At 57.4% G+C, this 24053-nt stretch overlaps 1 protein-coding gene across 1 annotated transcript in view; it reads right to left on the bottom strand.

Annotated features, from left to right (window-relative positions):
- The window catches only part of PKD1L1 (polycystin 1 like 1, transient receptor potential channel interacting), a 117708-nt gene that overhangs the window by 56795 nt on the left and 36860 nt on the right, over positions 1 to 24053 (bottom strand). The window contains 13 exon segments of the mRNA XM_030307634.1: positions 1953 to 2073; positions 3136 to 3278; positions 5397 to 5474; positions 6643 to 6819; positions 9283 to 9348; positions 9561 to 9893; positions 11130 to 11290; positions 13351 to 13572; positions 15884 to 16065; positions 19622 to 19828; positions 21922 to 22054; positions 22337 to 22576; positions 23551 to 23719. Of these exon segments, the coding sequence (XP_030163494.1) occupies positions 1953 to 2073; positions 3136 to 3278; positions 5397 to 5474; positions 6643 to 6819; positions 9283 to 9348; positions 9561 to 9893; positions 11130 to 11290; positions 13351 to 13572; positions 15884 to 16065; positions 19622 to 19828; positions 21922 to 22054; positions 22337 to 22576; positions 23551 to 23719 (2232 nt within the window).

Genomic DNA, 24053 nt, shown 5'->3' on the forward strand with positions numbered 1-24053 from the left:
GAATTCAGGTGGACCCCACCCTGACCCCTGCGGCTGTGGAACCTTCAGTCCAGAGATGGGATGGGCTGGGATTAAGGGTCTGCTGCACTGTATGCAGTCTGCCTGCGTTCCCCCTCGTAGGAATCTTCAAGTCAGGTCCTCGAAGGAACAGATCATCCCCGTGTCGACAACTGTAACTCCTGTGGGGTCTTTGGAATGACCTGGGTGACGTCACTCACCCTGACATTGCTCAGTGACTGTGGCCTGAAATATGGGTCTACAAATTCATCCCACATGGGGGCACCTGGGGGGCTCAGTCGGTTGAGCGTCGGACTTCGGCTCAGGTCATGATCTCGCAGTTCGTGGGTTTGAGTCCTGTGTCAGGCTCTGTGCTGACAGCTCAGAGCCTGGAGCCTGCTTCGGATCCTGTGTGTCCGTCTCTCTCTGCCCCTCCCCTGCTCATGCTCTCTCTTTCAAAAATAAATAAACATTAAAAAAGCAAAACAAAAATCCATCCAACACGGAGCTGAGGCCCTGCCCTGACGTCCTAGGTGGGCATGTGCACAGCCCTATGGTCTGCACACCCCTGCGGACAGGGTCCCACATGGCCCTGTGGGCAGGAGTCTGGAGAGAGGCACTGCCCAGTCTGAATCAAAGCATAGGGCTTCGTGCCCAACACCAGGAAGCAGGGGAGCCTGCGGGGCGAGCATCCATTTGGAGGAAACTTTCCAGGGGACAGAAGGTGCGTGTGGTTTCATTCTGGAAGAAGTGAGGCAGGCCCTGAAACCACCTGCAACCATCACCGTGCTCATCAGGACACATGGCAGATGTGCCCATCTGAGCGGATCGGTGTCCACCTCAGAAGGCCTTTGCTCAGTGTCACCCACCTACAGCCAGGAGAAGGTGCACATGTGTCTAACTGGGGGTCAGGGAGGCTTTCCTGAACTAGAAACCTTTCTGGCTGGGGTTCGGGGAGAGAGGAGGTTTAAGCAAACCAGGTGGATGAACCAGTTGCAGACGTCAGGCTGAAATACTCTCAGGTGGCCAGGTCAAAGAAACTTCTAGATGGGTGACTCTCAAACTTGCCTGCACGTCAGAATCATCCAGAAGGCTAAAAAACACCCTGTCAGCCCCCGAGATTGACGTAACGGGCACGGTCCCGCAGATGGGGCCGCTTTCCTCAGTGGTGGGGTATCTAATACGTGCAGTGGAGGGAGGCCACTGCGGCCGGCTGAGAATGGGGTAGCCCGCCGGCACAGGGGTCGGGGAAGCTGCCAGCACCGTGGAGCTCTTTTTGCTCTGGGAACAACACATACTCAACTCTACATTCCCTTACCCCCGTGTTTTCTTCGTGGCGGGAGCCCCCCGATTGGGTTCTGTCTACAACCAACGCAGGATTCACCAGAGACCGCATGTTTTGTCAGTAAACAAGGGGCGGCTTGGTCTCAAACGTTTAATCCATACTCACAAGATGTTCCCTGGCACTTCAGCATTTACACTATATCTCAGCTGTAATTTTAAAAGAAATTTATTTATAGTATCGCTAATGTCTCTACACTAGAAAGTAGGTAATCCACCTCATCTAAAAAGCATGACACTTTTCCAGGTGAATAAATAAGAACTTATTTTCTAAATAAAAAAAAAAATTTAACATTTATATATTTTTGAGACAGAGACAGAGACAGAGCACGAGCAGGGGAGGAGCAGGAGAGAGGGAGACACAGAATCCGAAGCAGGCTCCAGGCTCTGAGCTGTCAGCACAGAGCCCAACACAGGACTCAAACCCATGAAACTTGACATCATGACCTGAGCCGAAGTTGGGCGCTCAACCGACTGAGCCACCCAGGTGCCCCGAGAACTTATTTTCTAGATGCATAGTTTTAACATTTTGTAGTTTGGGGAAACCAGGGGGAAGGTTTAGGACCGTAAGCAAACACAGCCAGCAACCCACACCCACGGCCTGACTGACTTACCTTTATAGTCATCCAAGGGCTCGCCCGCGGGCAGTGCAAAGTAGTACTGGGTGTCTGTCCCGCGGTACAAAGTGTGTCTGGACCCGTTTCCTATCCGGTAACTGAATTTGTAATGGAAGTCCTAGGATCCGTTCCACGGAGAACAAAAAACAGTGTATAGGTGAACAAACTGAATCACGTCCCCAGGAAGTACACACCCCTGCCTCCTTCACTCCACCCGAGGGCACTGTTTATACACAGGCTGGGGGCAGATACTAACTTCGTGTCCCCCCGAATGCACACACGTGCGTGGGGTGACCTCCCACCTGCGGGGTCCCTCTCCCAGAGCTGAGAGGACCCCACACACTGGCTGTGCCTGTCACTCAGGGTCGTGTGCTCTCCTGGCCTGGGGTCTCCCAAAAGTCACAGAGGCACATGTGGTCTGGGCCTCCTCAGGCTGAAGGGGACACAGCAGACAGGAGATGGTGGGGGGCTCGGGCAACTTGTTCTTGGTGTCAGAACAGGGCATTTGGACAGAGAGAGAGAGAGAGAGGCAAAGCAAGAAACAGACTCTTAACTACAGAGAATACACTCATGGTCACCAGAGGACAGTGGGGGAAGGACGAGGGTTAAGGATGCATTTGTGATGAGCACTGAGTGTTATACAGAGATGTTGAATCAGGGGCACCTGGGTGGTTCAGTCGGTTAAGCGTCTAACTCTTGATTTCGGCTCAGGTCGTGATCTCACGGTTCATGGGTTGGAGCCCCACATCGGGCTCTGTGCTGACAGGGCAGAGCCTGCTTGGGATTCTCTCTCCCTCTCTTTCTGCCCCTCCTCCACTTTCTCTCTCTCTCTCCCAAAATAAATAAACTTAAAAAAAAGTGTTGAATCAATATATGGTACACCTGAAACTAACTTTGCATGTTGACCATACTGGAACTGATATAAAAACTTAACTAAAAAAAACAACCCAGGACATTTGCCTGGGCCCCAAGGGAGGCCAGAATCCGACCCTCCAGGGACACAGGCGGTGGGTTCTGAGGGAAGGGGCAGGGCGGGGGAAGGAACGGGTGGTGTCTCCCTGAGCGGGTGGAGGGCACAGCCACGGCACTCCCGCCCCCAGACCCCAGGGTTAACGTCCCACAGCATCTCCCCGGAGAGCCACCTCTGCCTCTGGGATGCACTCGGGGCAGCCGCGCGTACCGGTCTCCCTGACATGCAGAAGATGCTGAAGACGGTGTGTGCCTCGAGGCCACGATGTGGCTGCACTTGACAGGTCACGGCCCACGGAGCTGGCCTGAGCGTCACGTAAAGCTGAGCTCGCCCCAGGAAGCCGTGCTTGGAGGCTGTGGAGGAGATCGTGACAGAGAACTACAGTTGCACGAACGCACGGTCCCAGTGGGACACTGTGTGGCTGCCACCGTGCGATCCCCAGACAGCGGCATCGGCGTCGCCCGGGAACTTGCTAGAGATTCAGATTGGGTCAGAGCCCGAGTGGGGGGACCCGGTGGTGGGGGATTGCGACATGCGCAGGAGGGGGGGACCCTGCATGCGGCACCTGTCATGTGACACGTCCACAGGCACTCAATGTGCAGGCAGCCACACCCAGGCCCGGGGATCGGGAGGCACACGCAGATCATGCAGATGGAAATCAAAGTCTTGAGCACAGACACTAAAGGACACGGGGCTCCCCCTCACCGCAGACTCGCCCCCCTCCCCACCCGGGTCCTCTCGAAGTCTCACCCACAAACAGTTACATGTGGCTTACTTGAATTTAGCACCAACGCCATTTTTTATGGCTTCTGTCAACTACATTCATATCTAAATACAGAGTTCAGACTCACCAGGGAAACACACATAGTCCAATATGCACAACCATGGTTCCCCAAGCATCAAACATTTTATTTCCCATTTGCTACCATGACTGATTAGTCATTAATCGTTCCATGTTTGTTCCCATGACGCGATTTTGTTTTGTTTTTCCACTTCTGATGTCTTTTTCTTGAGGTACAACATCTAAGAATGAGATGTATAAACCATCATCCTAACAGCAGGTGCCGCACTGGAGATAACCTCGTTTACCATCCCGCTCCAGGGTCACGTGGGCCGTGGAAGTCAGCTGGGGGCCACGGCCTGGCCTGGTGTGGGCGGGAGCCCAGGGGCCAGCATGGCTGCCGGGGTGGCACAGCGAGGTGAGCCAGGACGAGCCGGGCCTCTCGCACAGAGGCCGAGTCTCTTCCTCCCAGAAGGAGTGTGACCCACCTGTGAAAATGGCCCTAAGGCTCGTCATTTGGACAAATGTCAGCAGCAAAGGGAGGGAGGGCTAGCCAATGGTTGGCTCTGTGGTATTTGGGAAAACACAGGGAAATGCCTCTCTCGTACCAAACACAGGCACCTGCCTGGGGTTTAGTCTCTGAACGCCCATGGAAGGGGCGGGACGACCTTTGCAACGATGTCAACAGAGACAGGGGGAACGAGAATGAAGCCCAGGGACCCTGCCGGCCCCTGCGGGGTCTCACAGGGAAGTCAGCCTCGTGTTGCACGCCCGGGAGAAAGGAAGCCAATGCAGAATACAACACTGGAAACGCACCAGGGTGTCCACGAGCCCAAAAGTGTGGGCACCGACCCAAACCCATCCGTACGTGTAAACTGTCAGAACCTCTGTGCTTCTTCTATGGAACTAAAGACCTCTAGGGGGCGCCTGGGAGGCTCAGTCAGTTGAGCGGTGGACTCAATCTCCGCTCAGGTTGGGATCTCACAGGTCGTGAATTTACAGCTTGTGAGTTCGAGCCCCACATTGGGCTCTATGCTGACAGTGCTGGGCCTGCTTGGGATCCTCTCTCCCCCTCTCCCTCTGCTCCTCCCCCATTTGCACGTGCTCTCTCTCTCAAAATAAATAAATTTCAAAAAAACCCCACAACAACTCTCTAGAAATGGGGCAGAATGTCCAAAAATGACCCCAAAGTGAGATGTCAGATTGAGTCACGGGAAGGCCAGAAGGGACACGGAACACAACACGGGGTAAACATGTCATGTATTCAACAAACGGTGTCCACAGAACAACAGAAATGCTACCTCGTTGGGTTTTAAATATGTGGAGGAGTTATCGACCAATTTGCAGGGAAAGAACCAGCTAATGCACTTGTCTTGGACAAAATAAAATAAATACATATGTAGTTTTCTGTGTGTGTGTGTGTGTGTGTGTGTGTGTGTGTGTGTGTGTGTTTAAGGCAAACACCTCAGCCTTTACTGTGACCTAAATACCCACCTGATCCCTTAAGGATCAGAAACACACAAGGAGGCAACAATGAGCAGTGAGTGACTGTGGGGATGGAGGGAGGGTCAGGACACCCGGGACAAGAGCTCGGGAGACTCTGAAGTGGCTGAAATTTCCAGAAAAAACATGAATGTAATGAAACCCCTCATCATCCCCCCGACCGGGTCCAGCTGACAGCGTAACATACCCACAGAGGCTTGCAGGACGTAGGTCTTCCCAGGGCTCAGTGCGAATGGCTTGATTGTCACAGTCTGTCCCGTGATACCTGCGGAGAAGGGGCACACGGAAGCCGTCACGGGAAAGCTCTGAAGGCAGGGGAGGGAGCAGATACCCTGCACCTCCATAGGCAGGGGTGCAGCAGGCTCCTCCCTGCAATGCCCCCAGATGCTCGTCACCTGCCCTCTTTACAGAGCTGAAATCTCTCCTCCAGCGTCCCCTGCTTGACAGCAGTGACCCTGAGTGGGGGTGCTGGGGGTGGGCCCAGGGTCACACTAGGCTCCGAGGGAGAGACAACGCTGGTGAGAGCTCACTCTGCACCGGTAGCATTAGGTCCAGTCTCCAAGCCGGCCAGTTTGCACATTCAGTCTGTCCGTGAGGGGTGATGAAGAAATTTCAAAGCAGGGGAGCCTGGGGGGCTCCGTCAGTTAAGTGTCCGACTCCTGATTTCCACTCAGGTCATTCGTTCTCAGTTTGTGAGATGGAGTCCTGTGTCTCTGCTGCCCTCCTCTCTCTGCCCCTCCTCCCCTGCACTCTCTCTCTGTCCCTCCCCTGTCCTGTCTCTCCAAAATAAATAAATAAATAAATAAATAAATAAATAAATAAATAAATAAATAAATAAATATTTTAAAAAGAAGATATTTCAAAGCGATTTTTATATCTTGCAGGAACCCTGTAAACCATTTCTGAAACCTGGGTGTGACTGCTGTCCCCTGGGGACTGGGTCCCTTCCCTGGGGGGCAGGGGCTGACTCTGAAGGCAGGAGGGACCCAAAATACAGGCTGGTGGTCTCCACAGGGAACCATGGTGGGGGGCGGGGGGAGAGGGGAGGAGGCAGCCGTGTGATGACAGTGGGGTAGACGTGGCCCCAGGCTTCCCCACAAGAGGCCTCAAGCCAGTACCGAGTGGAGCCAGTGTGTCACGGAGCGGGGCCACCATGCCCACTCCATGGGGTGATCGTCCTCCCCGTGGAGGTCGTGGCCTCAGCCTGGCACAGGCTGTTCCATGTGCAGACAGGGCTCCTGGGGCTACAGAGGCCAAGTCTGCCCATAAATGGGGCCCCGTCTGCTGTCCCCAGAGGGACACATACAAGGAGAAAAGGCACAATGACCCCAAGTACTTCTGTGTGGAAAGGAAATGTGGCAGAAGAAACGGGCTGGCGAGCAAACCCTTCTGGACCAGCTGCCAATTCCCATTTGTGTAGACACGCGCCGTACCGGAGGTAGTGTAGCCGTGGAAGAGTGTGCGGCCCACCGGGGACTTGGGCCAGTCAACCATGAGAGGGGGCCCAGCAGCAGCTGTGGGGGGCAAGGGGCCCAGCAGGTTGTCCCCATCACCACGGCCCCCGTCAGCACTGGAACTCGGATCTGATCCTGGGAGGCTGGGGTTGGGCCCTGGGAAGACAAGCCGACATGGTAAGGGACAGGCCGTAATGACAGTCTGACAGCCTTCATCAGTACCCGTTCTGCTGTGCGTCCTCCTGAATGACGTCGGTTCGTGCTGCGATGGCACGTTCCGTCCCTTCCACCCGCCTCTCACGTTCAGCAGACCCTCTGCGCACCAGGCCGGGTGCTGGACTGGGGCAGAGCCGCTAACCAGAGTGACAGGGGCCCTGCCTCCTGGAGCTGCCCGGGCAGGTCAGGGCGCAGGAGGACCCTGCCCCCTTGCTCCCCTGCCCCCCTCAGTACTGTAAGGCCCTGAGGCAATGAGACAATGCAGAGCCTGGGAGGGAGGAGAGGGAGAGAGGAGTCAGAGGAACGAGAGGGGCCCCTCCGAGAAGGGGCTGTCTTAGAGCTGCTGGGCCATGGTTCGGGAGGGCCCGGGTGGGCAAGGCACAGACAGGGACCAAGTAAACACTCCTGGAAGGTTGGAGATGTGGCTGGAGGGGGTGACAAAGGAAAAGGCAGGGAAATGAGGCAGAAAGTGCCAGGGCACTCTGGTGGGAGGCCCAGCATGTGACGGGAAGACATTGAGGACTGGTGGGGGGAGGGGGGGCTATGCTGTGGCCCTGAGAGGTCTCCAGCTGTGTCATATGGTGAATGAGGGCAGGCGGCAGGGACGGAGGCAGATAAAGAGCAAGGGCTCCCGCGTGGTCCAGGTGCCTGGGGTGGTGGGACACAGACACGTCGTCCACTGACCATCTGGCTGTCCTGCCCAGACACGTCGGCCACTGACCGTCCGACCATCCTGCCCACAGTCACATCATCCCCTGACCGTCCAGCCGTCCTGCCCACAGACACGTCGTCCCCTGACCGTCCGGCCGTCCTGCCCACAGACACGTCGTCCCCTGACCGTCCGGCCGTCCTGCCCACAGACACGTCGTCCCCTGACCGTCCGGCCGTCCTGCCCACAGTCACGTCGTCCCCCGACCGTCCGGCCGTCCTGCCCACAGACACGTCGTCCCCCGACCGTCCGGCCGTCCTGCCCACAGACATGTTGTCCACTGACCGTCCGGCCGTCCTGCCCACAGTCACGTCGTCCCCCGACCGTCCGGCCGTCCTGCCCACGGTCGCGTCGTCCCCCGACCGTCCGGCCGTCCTGCCCACGGACACGTCGTCCCCTGACCGTCCGGCCGTCCTGCCCACAGTCATGTCGTCCCCTGACCGTCCGGCCGTCCTGCCCACAGACACGTTGTCCCCTGACCATCCGGCTGTCCTGCCCACAGACATGTTGTCCACTGACCGTCTGGCCGTCCTGCCCACAGTCACGTCGTCCCCCGACCGTCCGGCCGTCCTGCCCACAGACACGTCGTCCCCTGACCGTCCGGCCGTCCTGCCCACAGTCATGTCGTCCCCTGACCGTCCGGCCGTCCTGCCCACAGACACGTTGTCCCCTGACCATCCGGCTGTCCTGCCCACAGACATGTTGTCCACTGACCGTCTGGCCGTCCTGCCCACAGTCACGTCGTCCCCCGACCGTCCGGCCGTCCTGCCCACAGACACGTCGTCCCCTGACCGTCCGGCCGTCCTGCTCACAGTCATGTCGTCCCCCGACCGTCCGGCCGTCCTGCCCACAGACACGTCGTCCCCTGACCGTCCGGCCGTCCTGCCCACAGACACGTCGTCCCCTGACCGTCGGCCGTCCTGCCCACAGACACGTCGTCCCCCGACCGTCCGGCCGTCCTGCCCACAGACACGTCGTCCCCCGACCGTCCGGCCGTCCTGCCCACAGACACGTCCTCCAATGACCGTCCGGCCGTCCTGCCCACAGACGACAATCCTCCAGTGACCGTGCATCTCTCCATCTGAGAACATACTCACTGTGTGCCGGTGTGCCAGGCACTGTGATCGTCTGAGGCACATGGGTTTGCACTTGCCAGGGAAGCTCCCCTGAAGAGCTAGACTAGAGCAGGACACACAAGGAGACAGCCGCGAGCACCTCGCACACCTGCTTCAGGCACAGTGAGGAGTCTGCTGGGCTGTCACAGGAGCGGGGGTGATACAAGGTAAGAAGGTGGGACCGTCCCGGAGGAAGGGAACGGAGGCTGACCGGAAAGGAGGAAGCACTCCAAGATGACAAGTGGGGAAGGCGCAAAGGGAGGTATTTTTGGCAGATGACGCTCTGGGGACTGAGGTGTGGGACAGGGGCAGTACCCACCATGGGCCTGGGGCTTTTGGAAGCGCAGGGAGCCCAAGGAGAAGTAGGTGAGCTGGAAATAAGGATTTGGGGGAGACGGCGCCATGCAGAGGAATCGGGGCTTTTTCCTTCTTTGTCTCTGGGAGCTCTTGGTGGTCGTGATGCCATGGGGCGGGGGGCAATTCTCGATTTCAGAGGTTAGACCCGAGGGGACACAGGGACCCGAGGAGGGGACACAGGGACCCAAGGAGCCCCAGAAAGAGGGAGAAGCACGGACTCACAGTCAGCGGGCTGTCTCCCTCTGGACAGCTCTGCTTCTTGGATATTGCCGTAATAGGCTTCAAAATCTACACGAGAGGAGAAAACCGTAACGTGTCATTTAAAGCCATAAGACTCTCCTGAAATTAATACCCACCCTCCTGACGCAGCACGTGGGCTGCCCCAGTGTGTTTCTAGAGTCCACATCCTGTCCTTGCGGGTGTTACCGCGTCACCACCACAGTGGAGGAGACAGTGGAGTCTGGGCCCGGCCCCGAATATGAGGGGACTGTGGCACTTACCAGAGGGGGAAGGGGACAGTCCCTGGGAGGGCGAACTTCCTCCAGGGGAGCTGGGTCCTGGAGAGCCCTGGTCCTGGGGAGTCACTCCCGGGGCCGCAGCATCACCCGTGGCGGGAACCCAGTGTCGGCTGACCGTAGGCCCTGAGGAGGGTTTCCCCGCGGCTGAAAGGCCGGGCTGGCCCCGGGTCTGTGGCGGCTCCTGTGAGAACGGCGCTCCCGTTGTGTGGCACTCCGGCCAGCTCGGCTCCGTGGACGGTGGACTGGACTCTGGTGGCCTGGAAACGGCCCCCAGCCCGGCAGAGCCCAGCAGTCCCACCGTCCTACAAAAGGGAACTTGAACAAACACAGGACAGTGTCAGAAATCTGGAGCAGAAAAGCTATGCGGTTCAAGGTTTACAGATTACATCACGTGCTGTTGTAACAGACCCGATGCAAATCTGAAAAGGACACGTATGAGAAAATTCGCGGAGCCTGGTTTTCACTGGAGGCAGGCCGTCCGGCCCCTGAGAAGCAGACGCATGGAAGCAGGCCACCAATTTGTCCACGTGTCCCCCTCGGGGCCCCGCCTGGCACGGGTCGTCCATGCGTGTTCGAGACAATGCGGCCACGTGGACTCTCTCCCGACCCTCGCTCACCTGTCAGCGTCTCGGGTCACAGTTGTAACAAGTGCTAGGATAATTTACGAGAAAGGATGAACGCCAAACACAGAAAAATTTCTGAAGACGTGAAAGACGATGTGTCGCGGTGGCCAGCTTTTAAGTGCGCCGTGACACAGCAAGATTCTGTGACAACAAAGACAAGGGATAATCCCCGGCTCTGCTGCAAGATCAACTACCGGGGTCTGTGCCCCAGGTTCCTCTAGTGCGTTCCCCACGGGCTTTGCCTCAGAAACGCTCAACTGTCTCGGGGCGTGGGAACGGCTCCGCTGGGAAGAAGTGCACATTGCCCGAGTCTCCGTGTCCCTCCAGCTGTGAGGGCAGCCGGGCTCCGAGCTCCGTGTAGGGAAGCTGCGTGCGGCCCCACCAAACGGATCCAAAAGAAGTTAAGTGTGGGTTTCTGAGGGCTTGGCACAAGCTTCTGTCATAGGAACAGCCACGCACAGCTCAGAAATAAAAGCCCTTCTGTTTGCCATTCGCCACCATCTCTCTGATCACAGACACCACCGGTGGGAACCCATGTCCCTCGTGGTTCAAACCCAGCGGCCACGGCACTCGCAGGCCACCACCCACCCCAGAGTGGGCATGTTCTCCCGGGATCCCACGTACCCTCACCATCATCCTGGCAGCACCCGGACCCACCTTCCCCACCCAAGAGAGCCAGGTCTTGGAGAAGCCCCTCTGGGCACGGGGAGCAGAGATGGGGCGAGACCTGGCCCCAAGGACGGCGGGACCTGGGAGGGACGGGGGCAAGGCATCCCTAAGGGCATAAAGGAGAGGGGCTGGGGGACACGGTCAGCGACAGGCAGGACCAGGGATGCCGGCCCAGAGGAGGCAGAGTCTGCACGCCATTAGCGATCTGTGAATCCCCGCGTCCTGCCCCGCTTAACACACGAAGGGGCAGCGACCTCACCTTCCACACTAGTCCCTTCTGTTGCGTTGACCAGGAAGAGGTCCCAGGAGTAGGACAGCCCGGACACTTGGCCACAGACTTCGCATTCAGCCTGAAGACAAAGTTCCTCGTTCCAGTTAACAAAGACGTCTCTAAAGTTGACCCAGGAGATGTGGACGAATCTGTGACGTGCAGACCGGGTTGGAGGTTTTAGGGAAAGGACTGGGTGCTTCTGTGGTCTCGTTCAGCCACGTTAAGAGGGTGTCTGTGTCACGGCCAACGTGACTGAGCACCTCTGGGATGGCCGAGCCCTCACCCAGCTCCACCCACGCGGGCCAGATCTCAGGAGGCAAACACATTGAGCTCACTGAGAGGGTGTGCGATCCCTCCAGGTCACACAGCTCGGGACAGAGCCAGGATGGCGCTCTGGCCACTCTCTCCGCAGGAGGGACGCCCCCTGAGCGTTCTCTTCACCTTGGGGCTCCGCCCCCAGTGGCCGAGGACATTCTGCATTCTCACACGGCCTCGGGTCCTCCAGGGGACACTGCATCCATGCCCTTAGCCTTGCTCCCTGCAGTCTGCTGGGCCCCACACAATCTCTCAGGCCTGCAGCCCCGCGGCCCCCCGAATTCCTTCCCCAGGCTCCTTTGCTGACCAGCACTCGCCAACACATGCCCTGAGGAACACAGTTCCTTAGGCGGTATGGGTGGTCAGGGTTTGCCGCCGCGGGCCTGATTCGACGGGTTTCTGTCCTGCGGGACTCGGGGGCCTCGGCAGGCCAAGGTAGAGAGACCCCCCCCCCAACCTCCCCGAGCATGTGTGCGGTGCAGGTGTTCCCCCTGTGTCAGACCGCGGCACCCCAGCACAGGAGGTCCGGGTGGAGGGAGCACAGCACACGGGGCCACGCAGGCTCCTCGAGGGGCCTCAGGCCGGGCTGTCCCTATGTGTGCACGTATGTGTGTCTGCGTGTAAGTGGTCACGTCTCTCTCCATGCACCACGTGCGCATGCCTGTTGGGTAGGGACGGGCCAGATGCGGGAGGCCCGTCTGGCCCCAGACCTCGCAAAGACAGGGTCCACAGGGGCCCAGATAATGCCTGACAGGACTGATAGACATCCACCTTTAGAACATGGTGAGTATCTTCAAATAAATTCTTTATCTTATGAGTAGCAGAATTATATGGTACATTGTATTTTTTTAAAAAGGGCCTAATTTATTAGTATAATTATTTAAATGATGGCCCAAGGCTTGTAGCCCTGTACTGGCATTCCTTCACTTAAAAAAAATTTTTTTTTAAGTAGGCTCCACACCCAGTGTGGGGCTTGAACTCACGACCCAGAGATCAAGAGTCACATGCTCCACTGACTGAGCCAGCAGGGCACCCCCATTTCTTCACCTTTAACACACATCACGACTCAAAACCGATGCAGGCAGTCTGGGTCTGTATGGACCTTGGAGAAGTGTCCACTCCGTCTGCTGAGACTTGTTTCTCATGGCTTCAAACCTGAACCCCTGGGGGGCGGCGGGGCTCCATCACGGTGGTCTGCCTGACCTTGGTACCACAGCTCATTTCCTCTCCTTTGCATTGGTCCTGCCAGGCACGGCCAATTTGCTTCCTCCTCCAGGAAGCCTTCCAGAACCAGCTACCCACACTTCTAACTACACCTGTTTTCAACATGACGATGGCAACTGCCTAGACCCGTTGCAGGGTCCATGTACGGAAGCAGTCCCGCTCGCCTGAGTCCTTGCGGACGTCCCGCTTGCCCCCAGCCCGCTCCTCGGGACCTAGCTCCCCAGGGGAAGTCTGAAGCAGCGGCAGGGCACGCCAGCCTGCATGGTGCCGGTGCTGAGTGAGGCCCTCACTCAGGTGCTAGTCTGGCCTCTGTGGTCATAGTATTTCTCTGCTCCTTCCACCTGCACCGCCTCCACGCTCCCATCTGGCCCAGCTTGGCGACGCCTGGAAGGCCCTGGGCAGAGGCCCTGAGATACCTTAGCCCCTTCCAGGCTTGGCCTCAGGCCCCAGACACAGGAGCCCTCCCGCTTGGAGCCCCCAGGTGCCAGCATGTGCCCAAAAGGCTCTGCCCTGGGGCCAGAGGACTGCGGATTCCCCCAGCCCTCCCTGGTCAGCCCCTTTCTCCTGTGGGCCTGGCTCCTGCATGTAGTGGCTCCCACACCCATAGGGCAGAGCATGGAAGGGTGCACCCCTTGGATCTGCAGTGCAGGGAGCACAGGACAGGACGCACCTGAGTGCCGAGTTGGGGCGAGGGGACAGGAACACCTGTGCCTCTGAAGAGTTCCGGTCGCCGCTGGACACCATCAGTGTCACGAGAAACTGGTCATAGTTGTCGTTCAGAGAGTCCGCAGGAAAGGAAAGGGTGGGAGCCCCGGCGTCCAGGCTGCGTGGAGAGGAGGTGGAGAAGCAGGGGTGCCCAGGGGCGCTGGCCGCGGTGCACTTCCAGTGATACCTGCGGGACACCACCGCAGGGCTGAACGCACCTGCTCTGGCCTGTCAGGTGACCACCCCGGGGTCACTCAGTGGGCTTTCCCGGGGCCCCAGGGGAGCAGCTGGGCAGGGAGCTGTGAGGTTGCGCTTACGCTCTGAGGCAGGGAGGGTGGGGGTGTCCAAAGCGGGAGCAGTACTGCCAGGTACCCACCCGGCTTCCTGGGCCAGGACATGAGCACCAGGCACCCTCAGTCCTCTGTACTTGCGACAGTCAGGAAGACAGCCCCAACCCCTGCCTGGGGCAGGTCCTGCCCGGGGCGGGGGGGGGGGGCAGGGACACATGGAGACAAGCAGCACCCCCCAGGGAGGTGCCGGCCCTGCAGCCTCAGGGACCCCCCCCCCGTAGCACCCCCAAATCTGCACTCCTGCTCATCCCTTCAAGGTCACTTCCCTCTCTTGGCTGCAGGTAAGCTGGACCCGGACACCCATCCTAACCCTCCCTGTATCCAGAGCCTGTCCAGCTCAGGCCCTTGTGGGAGTGACCCTCCCCGGGGCTCGGCGGGAACGATCCCCGTTCCCAGGGGGAGACTCAGCCCGTCTCAGCAAACACAAACACTGAGCTCTTGCTTCTGGGTGCCACGTGGGGCTGTCGGGAGGGTACAGCGTGACCAAGACCCCGCTGTCTCCTGAGGCCACAGTGCAGGAGGTACGCAGCCAGCTGCGTGCTTTGTCCAGAGTGCGTACACATCACCGGCAAGTTGAGGGGCTGCCTCTGGCCTCCGCCAAAGCCCACACTTGGACGCAGCAAATGTCTACGCTGGTTATTCACGAACACTCACTGAGGCCCTGCTGGGCGCCAGGCACAGGGGATATGCCAAACAGCAGCCCTGCCCTTCTGGAGGGAGCGTCCCAGAGGGAACAGACTGCTGACAGTGACAGCCGGTGAGCGGATATCTGATGTCACGGGGACAAGGCACAGAGTCGGGATGGGACCGTCGTTGCTTCAGATGGGGCCCTCAGAAGCCCCCCGGGAATGTGGTGTCTGAGTGCAGACGGAAGGAAGTGGGGTGGGGACGGTCCAGGAGTCAGCTGAGGGAAGATGCGGGAGGCACCCCCACCGCCCCGGCGCTGAGGGCAGGGGGGGAGCACAGAGCAGGAAGAGGACTCGGGGGACAGGTGGCCATAGGCCTGGGGCACGGGGAGTGCTCGGGCAGCGCTGCAGACTTTGGGGCAGGGCTTTGCGAGCTGCGTCCAGCTGCTCTGAGAAGCAGGGCCTGACGGTGGGCAGGGGACAGCCGGGCACCGGTGAGGACGCCCCGTGGGAGGAAGCCGGACACGGCCCTCACGGCAGACGGGGCCAGCGAGTCTTCCTGACAGACCAGCCACGAAGGGGGAGAAGAGCAGCCGCGGCCGCTGAAGGCTTCGGCCTCGATAACAGGAAGGGCCTTCCATCAGCAGACGGGAAGGCCGCAGAGGGCCCGACGCGCAAGGGCACAACCAGCTGGGAGTCCAATGGTGGTCTGGGTGGGGGCTGCACGGACGGTGTCCGTGGAGGGTGCAGCTCAGGGGGAGCAGGGTGCGGACGGTGTCCACATCAGGAAACTGGGTGAGGCCACCAGGGAAGGTGTGTGGACGGTCAAGGGCACCAGGCCTGAGCCGGGGCCTCTAACGTTAAGGGACGCGCGAGACTCCGAGATCAAGCTCCCCGAACACCAAAGCAAGAACTTTAGTAACGAAATAACTTATTTGCTAAGGACGGACTGTTTGTGTGAGGTGTGAGCGGGGCCTCGGGAGAGGATTAGATCATGAAGGGGGGGGGGGCCCACGAAAAGACTGGCGCTCCTATAACATGGTCCCCAGGGAGCCCCGGACCCCTTCAACCCTGTGAGGACACAGTGAGGGCGCCAGCTCTGAACCAGGAAGCAGGTCCCCCCTGGACACGGAGCCAGCTGGCACCCCGGTCCTGGCCTTCCAGCGCCCAGAGGGGACAGAAGGAAGCGTGTGATTTATGGACGACGCAGGCCAGGGTGGTTTGTTACAGCAGCTGGAACGGACTGAGGCAGTATTTCAACTTCCATTTTCCAAAACACCAACTTACAAAGCTGCTCACGTGTTTAGTTCCACACCTTCCCCAAATCCCTTACGTTACGATCCCGGGTGAAACGTCAGTTCAACTAACAAGAGTGGAGGCACTTAAGTTGTTAGAATGACGCGGCAGGATTTACGGCCACCTCTCCCAACGTTTCTGGGCCTGGATTTGGAGAAGGCGATGGGTGGGGGGAGGGGGGAGAAGCTATGCCCAGTCCAGATGGTCACACAGCCCCCCGGCTCACCTGAGAACAGCCCCAGGACTGTCTGGGTCATAAGACTGGGATCCCCTGAGGACGATGATGAACGAGGGGGCTCTGGAGATGAACAGGTGCGTGCCCTCGGAGATGACGCTCACGGGGGCCCGGGCTCGCACCTCCACCCCCACACGGTAGCTGCTGTGCACGACGCTGCCTTCCACCTGAACCTGGAACACCGCCAACAAGGGGGCATCACCTGGGGGACTGGGCAGGACGCCCTCCGGGGTAGTGGACGCTCCTCTGACTCTGGAAGGAAACTGGGGCATCTAAATGTGCCGTTGGCTCCAACAGTGGCTCCGAGCGCTGCACCGAGAGGGTCCGTTATTTCCAACCCCAGCCAGTCACCTTCGCCAGGCAAACAGCCTACTATGTGCCCGGTGGAAGCAGAGTGGCTGAAGCCGGTGAGGATGGGGGCATTCGCTCACCGCATCTGGAGGGCACACGGAGGTGGGACTCCTAGGTCTGGGGACAGAGCAACACCGTCAGTAACATGGCCCTGTCCACTCAGTCCAGATGCCAAACCTACTCCACAGACAGGGAGTCTGTCCGTCTGTCCGTGGTCTTGGACAGCACTGGCGACTTCCTTCAAACTACCTTTCTACCCCCATGTGATCGATGCTCTTGAAGCAAGTAAATGAACTTTGAGACAAATACTCTTCAACTCAGGAATATGGAACAGTTTATGAAGAAGGCATTTACAAGGGTTCTTTTAGAAGTTTGATGCAACTTTGAAACCAAATAGAGCCTAACACCCGCTGCTGTTTTCATGGGTCCTGGCTGGGTCCTCCGTGACTTTCTCCAAAAACGTACCCACGGTCCCTGCTGGCGGTTCTCCCGAGAGCGGGCCTGAGGGCGATCCACCGTCTCTGATTACACTCCAATCTGCCTGCCCAGCTCCTCCCGCCCAAGAAGCCAACAGGAACGTCCAGAGACGGGGACGTGCAGGGTGGGGGAACCCGTCAGGACAGTGACGGCAGGAGGTCTGGACATCTGAGGGAGTGGCCCCCGAAGGCGAAGTGATGACACGAGCTTGGATCTCAGCAAAAGCATCTTCTCAAGTCGGGTCGCCACAACTTGGACAAAGACACATCCGTAGCCCACTCAACGCCAACGACACGGCTGATGAGTGAGTGTGTCAACCAGTGGAGCCATTGAGCTCCGAGGCGTGGACCGCAACCTTGACCCTTCCCACGTGGGTAGGTGAGGGCACCTGTGACCCCACTGTCCGGATCTCGGGGAAAAGGGACTCTCAAGCGTTGGATGCATGAAGCTACCAGCACTGGGCCTCATCAATCATTTCGATGCCCATCTTTGTGCACCTTATCCAACGGCACGCACTAGCACAGAGCTGCAGGATGGAGAGGGAACCTATGGCCACACGGCCCTGTCCGCTTCTCTTTTTGCCAGGTCACAGAGCACTGACTCGTGACCTTACACAGTATGAACCAGCCTCTGCGTGAATGACTGTTTCTAACCACGACAATGGTACTTGTAATCTGCAGGGTTCGGAGCCACACCACAGGGAGATGGGCATCCGTGCCAGGCCTCTCGGGCAGGGGGCCAGACTGCCTGTCTTGGGAACTGTCCTCCACCCCATTCATGCCCAGCTGGAACACGGGGTGATTAGGCTGGTCACACGGTCCACACCATGACCGCACTGGGTCTGTTCTGGGCCACGTCTGTCCAGCTGAAATCTGCCCTTCTGGCAGTCGCTCCCCAAGAACCTCAGTGACAAGGAGACCCCCAAGACTGGTCACAGAACAGGAACGCCTGCTTGGTATTGTCAATGTGATGACGGACAGTAAAGACTTTAAGCCACATTAAACCAAGAAAAAATATAGACTGCTTCAGGAACAAGTGATTTCAAGAATATAATGGGGGTGCCTTGGGTGGCTCAGTCAGTTGAGTTGACTTTGGCTCAGGTCATGATCTCATGGTTCAGTTCATGAGTTCAAGCCCCGCGTCGGGCTCTGTGCTGACAGCTCAGAGCCTGCAGCCTGTTTCAGATTCTGTGTCTCCCTCTCTCTCTCTGCTCCCTCCCCTGCTTGTGCTCTGTCTCTCAAAAATAAACAAACATCAAAAAAAACATTAAAAAAATAAAGTAATAACTGGGCACCTGGGTGGCTCAGTCAGTTAAGCATCCCACTTTTGCTCAGGTCATGATCTCACGGCTCATGGGGTTAAGCCCCATATCAGACTCTGTGCTGACAGCTCAGAGTCTGGAACCTGCTTTGGATTTTGTGTCTCCCTCTCTCTCTGCCCTCCCCTACTTGTACTCTGCCTCTCTCTCTCTCTCTCTCTCTCTCAAAAATAAACATTTAAAAACAGGGAGTATTACGAATAAAACATTTCTACTATTTAAAAATTAACAGATCCTTATGATGCTTATTATAGACATACCAAACCTTGTCTCGTTTTCAGGCTCCTTCATCTGTTCCATTCCCAAAACACAAGGGCTGCCTGCTGGGGCTCCTCCCTCCTGCTCCTGTCCTCACTGCTCAGAAAGTGTCCCAAATGGACACTCTGCTCTCCTGAGGGAAATGGGGAGCAGTCTCACTGTCCTCCATGCCCTCGGGTCTTGACCTTTGCATTTTCCATTTCACTTGTGCCAGTAATCACGAGGGTAGGTGACTGGCCGTAAACCCACTTGCAGTCACCTGTTCTGCCTTTCTGCCCATGGCCACTGCGTCATTTCAGCCTCCCGTTGCCTCTGAGTTCACCATTAGAGCGCTCCAGAGTGATGGAACGTTCCAGAGAGTATTCAGTAGTGAAGTCCCATCCTTCAGTCTACTCCCAACTCTCCCCTAATTAATACTTCTGAAGTAAAGTGTGGTTCCCACTCCGCTGCCTCTGACCTTTCCTGTGGCCTTCGTCTGCAACGGTGCTACTGTGGCCGTCACCCAGCCCTTGGGGAGGGGTCCAGGGCACGGTGGAATGAGCACAGATATGGCAAGGAAGCATCTGGAAACCCTGATTGCGGTGCAATGCTGCTGAGACATGCAAGCACATGTCACTGCTCCCAGTGTGTGTGCTGGTGTCTCCAGGGACCTGAGGGACCCACATTGGTCCCCACGCATAGGGCAGGCCCTCATGTCCCAGATGAAGGAACAAAGCCCCCTCCCTGTGGAGCTGGGGCGGCACCGGTGGTCTCCAGTCCAGCCTTTACACCTGCCAGGAAGACCCCAGACCCCTCACCAGGTCTATTCCCCACTTGCCCTGCCAGCCTGTGCCCCCTCGCGAGCCCTAGTCTCCTTCAGGGTCTTGGCCCCGGCTGCTGCCTCCCACATCCTGTGCCCCATGAAGCCAACTCTCCTAGAAGAGACCACGACCTACTGTCACCATTTTTCCAGCCAAACGCAGCAAATGTCAGCACCAGCCTGGTCATCAGGGTGCCCTGGTGGCCCTGCTCTCTGACTAACATGCCCTCCCTTCTCAGGCAGCGGGCCCCTTGATGACACAAATACACCTTTAACATCCCGGGACTACCTCGGTGACATGGTCAAAGCAGGTACACAAGAAGCTTTTGCTAAACAAATAAGGAGATTTTCACGATTACTCTGTCCTCATTTGGACATAAAATGTGTTAAAGGAATCAAGCACTTCTCGAGATCCCAGCCACACCTGTTGTGACAGCCCTCTTTTTCTTGGACAGAGCAGGCTGGGGTAACAGGGGCCAGGGTCCTGTTCAGAGGCTGGTGGAAAGCACGCTGGCTGGTCACCCACCTTGGCAAGCGCGGTGTAGTTTCCGGGCTGCAGGAAGTAGCCGGGGATGGTGAGGGTCTGCCCGTGAGTGCTGACAGCAGGGGGCAGGGGCACCCGTGCCCCCTCGGAGTTCCAGAAGGTCCAGGTGTAGGAGAGGCCTTGGGAGATGTCACAGAGGATCGCAGACTCGAATGTCACACCCAGGTTCACGGGCTGAGATCTCCATACCTGCGGGTTAAAGAGAAAAGAGTCTTGAAAGGTCCATTATGCCTGACGCCACAGAGAAGCATCAAAACTTACTCTCAACATTGGGCACCAGTGACCCTCTTGCATAATCACAGGGTGGGCCCCTTACAGCTGGAATACAAAACACTGAAACAAATACACATTCTTCCTGCAGACAAAATCACGAGTCAATATACAAAAACAAGAAAGAATACGTGAATATTTATACTTATATACCCATGAGAGGAAAAATCCTTCTAAGCTTAAGATTAATGGGAAAATATGAAACGGAAAAGGTGACTAGATCTGATTCCATAGAAATGTAAACTTCTGAACAGTCAAATATAGTTTCAAAAAGATATCCACATAGAAAAGAAACACATGGGTAAAATACATGAAAGTTAGTATTGTTTAAAACGTTTTTATGTTTATTTTTGAGGAGACACAGTGACAGAGTGTGAGTGGGGGAGGGACAGAGAGAGAGGGAGGCACAGAATCCGAAGCAGGCTCCAGGCTCCGAGCTCCAAGCTGTCAGCACAGAGCCGGGCACGGGGCTCGAACCCACGAACTGTGAGATCAAGGCCTGAGCTGAAGTCGGACACTTAACCACTGAGCCCCCCAGGTGCCCCAGTATCGTTAAAAATCAAGAAATATTAGGGGTACCTGGTGGCGCAGTGGGTTAAGCATCTGTTTTCTCATCTTAGCCCAGGTCATGATCTCACAGCTCGTGAGTTCAAGCCCCGCGTCAGGCTCTGCACTGACAGTGAGGGGCCTGCTTGGGATTCTCTCTCTCCCTCTCTCCCTCTCTGCCCCTCCCCCACGTGTGTACACTCTGTCTCTCTCTAAAACAAATTTAAAAAGAAAGAAACTGGTATTTATTAAAATTGGAATGTGACTTTTGACGTTAAGTGTGTCCAGTGACAGTGGCATTCTCCTGATGCATTTCAGATGATTTCCTGTTTTTCTTTACACTCTTAGAAAATGTGTATGAGACAAAAAAACTATGAAGAAAAAACGGACTCGTCAATGTTGTTTTATTTTAAAAATGAAAAAAACTTGAGTACTCTTTTTTGTGGAAAACAACCCCAGGAGGTGCCTGGCTGGCTCAGTCAGCAGAATGTGCCACTCATGATCTCAAGGTTGTGAGTTCGAGCCCTCGCTGGGTGTAGAGCTTACTTAGAAAACAAAAAAAGAAGAGAACCCCAGATCACACAGCCAATACACAGTTTGAGCCACATGTCGTGGAGTCAACTCGACCATGTTTAACCAGGGAAAAACCCCATTTGGTGGCTCAACCCAAGAGCAGAGTCAGGATTTAAGCGCAGACCCCTCTCCCCTGATTCCAGGGGGACCCATGCTCCTAATGGCCATGTTAGGGGTCCCCCCGACCTTCTGTCCATCTCCCCGACCCAGAGAGCCCACTGCTCGTGCAGACTGATGACCTTGTAGGCACATGCTGGCCTCATGGGGGCATGGGTCTCACTTGTAAGAGACCGTCACTGTCCCGTAGGGCCCACATGGCCAGGAACCACCCGGGCCTTGCCCGAGGGACTGTGTACCCCCCGATCCCCACTGCCTTATCTGGGGTAGGAGGTCCCCAACCCAAGACCCCGGTCAGCAGCCCATCAACGGCCTCTGATGCCGGAAAACCACGGGACACATTCGGGCAAATGCAGCCGAGTCCCAGGCTTTCACTCCATGTGTCACTGGACACTTCTGCCCTGAAAGGGGAAATCCGCTCCACACGAGAGGCCTCAAAGGAACAAAAGGAATAAAAAGTGGCCCTACTTTTCCTAACCCGTAGTAGGCGCTCAGGAAAGGGCTGGCTGACACCGTGTGTACCCGAACATCCCCTTCTCCTGACAACACTTCTGTGCTTTGCACCAGCAATTTCTGGAAAGCTTCTCAGAGCCAGCTCTGAGCACCAGAGGAAGAGGGGAGAATGAAGGCCCAGTCAGCCCGGAAGGAGGACCCCTGGGCCTGGCTCTGGGCGCTCAGAGGCCCTCAGAAGTGCCGCCTCACGTCCGGCATGGAGGGCCGGCTGCACAGAGCCTCCCTTTACTGCCCCAAGTGCCATTGTTCCGGCCCAGCCCTACCTGCACCTTCCCCGGCCCCATGTTCTTCACCGGAGGTGGCTGGCAGGGCTCACGCACGACGAAAAGTTGCTTTCTCAGGGAGGCGGTGCTGACATCGTTGAAGGCGAGGACCTGGACGGTAAACTCTCCTTCCCTGGAAGGGCCACAACACACAGGATTGAAGAGACTGAGCCCGTCCGAGCCCTTTCTACCTGCGTCGGGGCCCCCATCCCTCATCCCACTGCCCTCTCCGTGCCTCCTGGGGCTGAGAACGTCCATCTTCCTCCTGCTGTCCCCAGACCGGGAGCTCCCGGGGAGCAGCTGGGTTTAATGTCACTCTTCAGTATCTGCCAACGGCATGCGCTGCAGGTCGGTTAGGAGACCCTTACATGCCGGCCTCCGTGTGCAGGGCTCTGCCTGCGCCTGAGCCCCTCACCTGCTGTAGCTGTGGCTGGCAGAGCTGCCCCCTGGGCCCACGGCGCCGTCCCCGAAGTCCCACAGGAAAGCGACGTCGCTGCCGAAGTTGAGTCTGCACTCAAAGGTCACGCTGGTGTTGAGCAGAGCCGAGGACGGGGACACGAGCCGATTGGCGACGATTCTCCTCTGCGCCCTGATGCGGTGGGGCTCCGAGGCCACCCTGCCCAGCCTGCTGGAAGCCTGCACCGTCACGCTGTACCTGGGGGGGGGGGGCAGGGACCGAGGAGGGGGCAGGTAGGGCAGGGGGAGACAGGAACAGGTCAGGGGCAGAGAACCCCGCCTCACTGCCCGAGAAAGGTGGGGGTGGGCACAGTCCTCCACAGGGCTTTCCCACTTACTGGGGGGCCACCCCTCGGTCATTAGGTAAGTCACCTCCAGAGTTGGGGGGGGGGAGGGTCAAGCACTGGGACCCCTCCTTGGAGGGGGAATTTACCCAGGTGGGGGAGATGGGATCTGAACCCAGGAAAGTTTGGTTCCAAAGCCCCACACATGTCCCTGGTGCAAGCGGGAAGGAAGGAGCCTCTTCTTTAAATTCACATTTGAGGGGCGCCTGGGGGCCCAGTCAGTTCAGCGTCCAAGCCTCTGACTTCGGCTCAGGTCATGGTCTTGCAGCTCATGGGATTCAGCCCTGAATCGGGCTCTGTGCTGACAGCTCAGAGCCTGCTTAGAATTCTCTCTCTCTCTCTCTCTCTCTCTCTCTCTCTCTTTCAGTCTCTGCCCCTCTCCTGCTCACACTCTCTCTCAAAATAAATACACTTAAAGAAATCAAAGTTTAGGGGCGCCTGGGTGGCGCAGTCGGTTAAGCGTCCGACTTCAGCCAGGTCACGATCTCGCGGTCCGTGAGTTCGAGCCCCGCGTCGGGCTCTGGGCTGATGGCCCAGAGCCCGGAGCCTGCTTCCGATTCTGTGTCTCCCTCTCTTTCTGCCCCTCCCCCGTTCATGCTCTGTCTCTCTCTGTCTCAAAAGTAAATAAAACGTTAAAAAAAAAAAAGATTTTTAAAAGAAATCAAAGTTTAAAAATGAAAAAATAAACAAATGTACATTTGAAGTCCCATTCGCGGACGCACCAGCGGCACTAAGTGTGAATGTAGCTCGAGGTCGTGGTGGGGAGATCTGTACACTGAGCTACGGCCACACTGCCAGCAGCCACCCCTCGTGATGCCCATTGACTGACCACTGGGGGATGCGGAGTCTTTTCCTAACGCTCCTGGAAGTTGTCCTCACGGGTGGGCCTTCTCCGAAATACCACAGGAACTCCAGGGGGACCGTCTCCTTGGTCACAGCCAGAAAGGTGATGTCGGTGTTGGTGGCAAACACGGTTCCGTTAGTGTAGACAGAGACGGCTGTGTACGTGAGGGAGGTACGGATGCTTCGGGCCATCCAGGGACCCCAGCCTCCTCACCTCCCACACGGTCGGGCGGGAAGGCAGGATCCTGAGCCCGCTGACACACAGGCGGCCCCAGTGCAAAGGCCAGCAAAGTCCTAAAGTGACGGGGTGATTCCCTATGAAATCTCCTGGAAAGCGTCTGGTACGGGGTCAGGGGCTCCCAGAGGATTCTGCACCATAATCCACCCCGTACCTTCAGGCTGAAGCCTCGAGGTGGGTGGTTTCTAGAAAGCCCTACAACAAACTACAGGGAAACACAGAGCTAGTTCAAGGGCAAAAGAAAATCTCAG

The sequence above is a fragment of the Lynx canadensis genome, chromosome A2, assembly GCF_007474595.2.
Source record: "Lynx canadensis isolate LIC74 chromosome A2, mLynCan4.pri.v2, whole genome shotgun sequence".
Taxonomy (NCBI): domain Eukaryota; kingdom Metazoa; phylum Chordata; class Mammalia; order Carnivora; family Felidae; genus Lynx; species Lynx canadensis.